The sequence below is a fragment of the Morone saxatilis genome, unplaced genomic scaffold (genome assembly GCF_004916995.1).
Source record: "Morone saxatilis isolate NCDOM2014 unplaced genomic scaffold, NCSU_SB_2.0 Contig23, whole genome shotgun sequence".
NCBI classification, from domain to species: Eukaryota; Metazoa; Chordata; class Actinopteri; family Moronidae; genus Morone; species Morone saxatilis.
In genome coordinates, this window is record NW_023339796.1 from 19,272,260 (window position 1) to 19,275,174 (window position 2,915).

Consider the following 2,915-nt stretch of genomic DNA (forward strand, 5'->3'; position numbering starts at 1 on the left):
AAAAAAATAAAAGTGCTTGGTGCTTGGTGGCGGCTTTATGAGAAATAAAACAGGCTGTGATAAGGAAACTCGTCTTACTGGTCATATAAAGACACAATATAACTATCTAAGTTTGACAGACTTCTACTATAACTACCTGCTGCATCGGCAACAGTTGCTCCAACGATGGCTCCTATCGCTCTGTCGGCCAGAGCTGCAGCCATCTGTAAAAACATCAACAGTATTACTGTAATTCAGGAGAATGAGTTATTATTTTAAAATGAATAGGTATTAATGTAATGAGTGATACACCAAACGCGCTTGTTCCAGCTTCGACAATATGAGGATTGGCTGCCTTTCTCTCTTTTACAACAACTGGAGATGAATATATTTCTGTTTTGGACTACACAACACATTAGCAGAAGTTACATTGAGCTCCAGGAAATAGTGACAGGTATTTGTCATTATTTTAAGACAGTTTACAGAATAAACAAACCTCTGATTAATCTATAGAATAATCAATAGATTCATCAGTAATAAAAACTATTGTTAGTTCCAGACAGCTTGTAATTGTTACAGGATATTTCTGCAATACTGCCACACAGGTGTGACCCACTTCCTCATTAGTTGATCTTTAATGACCTGCAGGTTTGATTTATCTGCACTCGACTATGTGTCCTATATTGTGACAGGCTGTGTACAGGTTGAATACAGGTTGAATACAGTGTTTAACAGACTTTAGCTCGGTGTGAGGTATATTTCAGCAGTAACTACAGTCATGACTTGAATGAGGCATTGGTAATATTGTTCTGTTTAACTAAAACAATGACCTGGGCGGGTTAGCGGTTGCGGAAATAGCAGTAAGTTACCGTCACTTTAAACAATGTAGCCTGCTAGCTGACATAAGCTAACATAAGTCAGTTATGAGGTACCGTTACAAACACTGACAACTCAACCTCTGTTTTATGTACAAACTATTACTGAGACCTACCTCGTATTGTTCGTTTCAACACTCGACACCTCCCGTAGGTGAACTCTTTTAATTGTACAATATGTTATGAAACACATTAGGTCTTTAGCACCGCCCACAGGGACGCAACGATTAACCCCGCCCACCTTGATCACCCTTTGACCAGCCTGTGAAGACTTTATGGACCATGGATATTTATTACGATGAAATAAATGTGTGGACCTTTGATGTAACATTGTGACATGCATGAATTTCAAGATAATAAAATAAAATGAATAGAATAAGTGATGTGGTCCTTTTCACAGGCTACACATATAAAATACCCCACATAATCACAAAATGACTTATAAAAACTTGCTAGTCTTTAAAGCTTAACAGTGTAAAGCATCAACCCTTATTATTAAATTTTCATTAGTCTAATTAAAATGTTAGTATGTCAGTGTCAATAGTTTGCAGCATCTGAGCTGATTGTAACACCACAAACAGTTCTAAGACTCGGAGCAGCTTGTTTAGGCTTTCAGTCCCAGTTTAGAGTTAAGTAGAGAGCGCCATCTACTGACCAGCAGAGGTAACTGCTGCAGACAGAAGTGACCGGAAATGACAGTTCCCTCTTTTATGGACAAACCATTACATCGAGCCCCTGCACTAACTAAATTGTGTAGATTAATATAAGAAAAGAACAACATCAATGTTATTTTAGTATATATGTATAGATATGGTATAGTGTGACAGAACCATTTAGATTTCTGAGGAACACATTTGTTACATTATATTGGACTAAATAGGGTTCACAGAGTTTGTTCTCTACACCAAAGGTCATATCCACAGTGAAGGACAAAACCAAAAAAAACATCAAAGTAAAAACCCATGCAGTGTTAACACTGATAAAGACGTGGCCAAACGGGTGACACGCTGGAAAGTTTCAGCCGAGCAGAGTAGATTTACAATTAAAGGACAGAGAGAGATATGTATTTGATATAAAAGCTAATATTACAAGCTTTAGTTGGTTTGTGTATATTTAAAAGTGTCTGTCAACACATTTTATGACTGAAACAATTTTTCAAAAATTCCTGTCATGTAAGATATAGAAACAGAAGATGGTTAACCACAGATTTGAGAGAATTTTGTCTTAAGGAATCCCCTCTGAGTATTTCATTTATTTTTGGTTTCAAAAGTCTTCAAAGTTAGTTAATGATCAAACTGAGATCACTATATATTACAGTCAATAAAAACAACCAGTCCACTTGCTCCGTCTTCCAAAAACTGTGATTAAAGTAGCCGCATTACAGCCCTTCTACCATGCACTCATACAGTTAGTGCATCTTTCAACCAGTCCCTTCAGATCTGCTTCACTCTGCACATCCTGCCTTAGAAAAGAGGGGCGTGTCGCGTATGTGTGTGTCGTGGGGGGTCAAAAGGCGTATTACAATACCATCTAGACTGTATGTATTTATAGCTTACCTCCTCCCTTTCAATTTGTAAAGTAATATCCCATGCGATCATCTCAAGCATACATGCACACATTGCAGGGGGACACACGCGTACTGTATGCACAGATGGATCACACTCAAAAAGATCTGAAAAACTGCCTCATGCCCCCCCCCCCATAAAACTCTATGTTTCATTTTCTTCTTGAGTCAGGGCTAAGTGACACCTATGCTCTGAACCCTCAGCAGGTGCACCACCCTCTCCTCTCCTCTCCTCGCTCTCTCCATGTCCCTGAGTGACCCAGTGCCACATTCTAGCGCTGCGCTCGTGCCAGCAGACGCAAATTAGACACCGGCACCCCCTCCTGATATGTACTTCTCTGTCCTACATCCATTATTTTTAGCTGGGATCCAAGCCTCCATCTACACTTAATAAGGGAAAAGACTTCCTCATATTCACAGCCACCTCTAAATCCATCATATCACTCTTTCTTCATTTGGCTCAAAGCAGACAGGCTCAGCGCACACACACACACACA

The 2,915-nt window shown here is 39.3% G+C and overlaps 1 protein-coding gene across 2 annotated transcripts in view; it reads right to left on the minus strand.

Annotated features, from left to right (window-relative positions):
* LOC118335148 (crystallin J1A-like) overlaps positions 1–2,490 on the minus strand; it is a 6,138-nt gene extending 3,648 nt beyond the window's left edge. The window contains exons 1-2 of one of the 2 annotated variants that reach the window (XM_035671356.1): positions 2,411–2,490; positions 137–203 (exon numbers count right to left, since the gene is read on the minus strand). In XM_035671356.1, the coding sequence (XP_035527249.1) occupies positions 137–203; positions 2,411–2,473 (130 nt within the window). In that variant the 5' untranslated portion in view covers positions 2,474–2,490. Of the gene's footprint in view, positions 1–136; positions 204–970; positions 1,112–2,410 lie in introns of those variants that run through there. The other variant, XM_035671357.1, reaches the window with a different exon arrangement.
* Between the last annotated feature and the right edge of the window lie 425 nt (positions 2,491–2,915).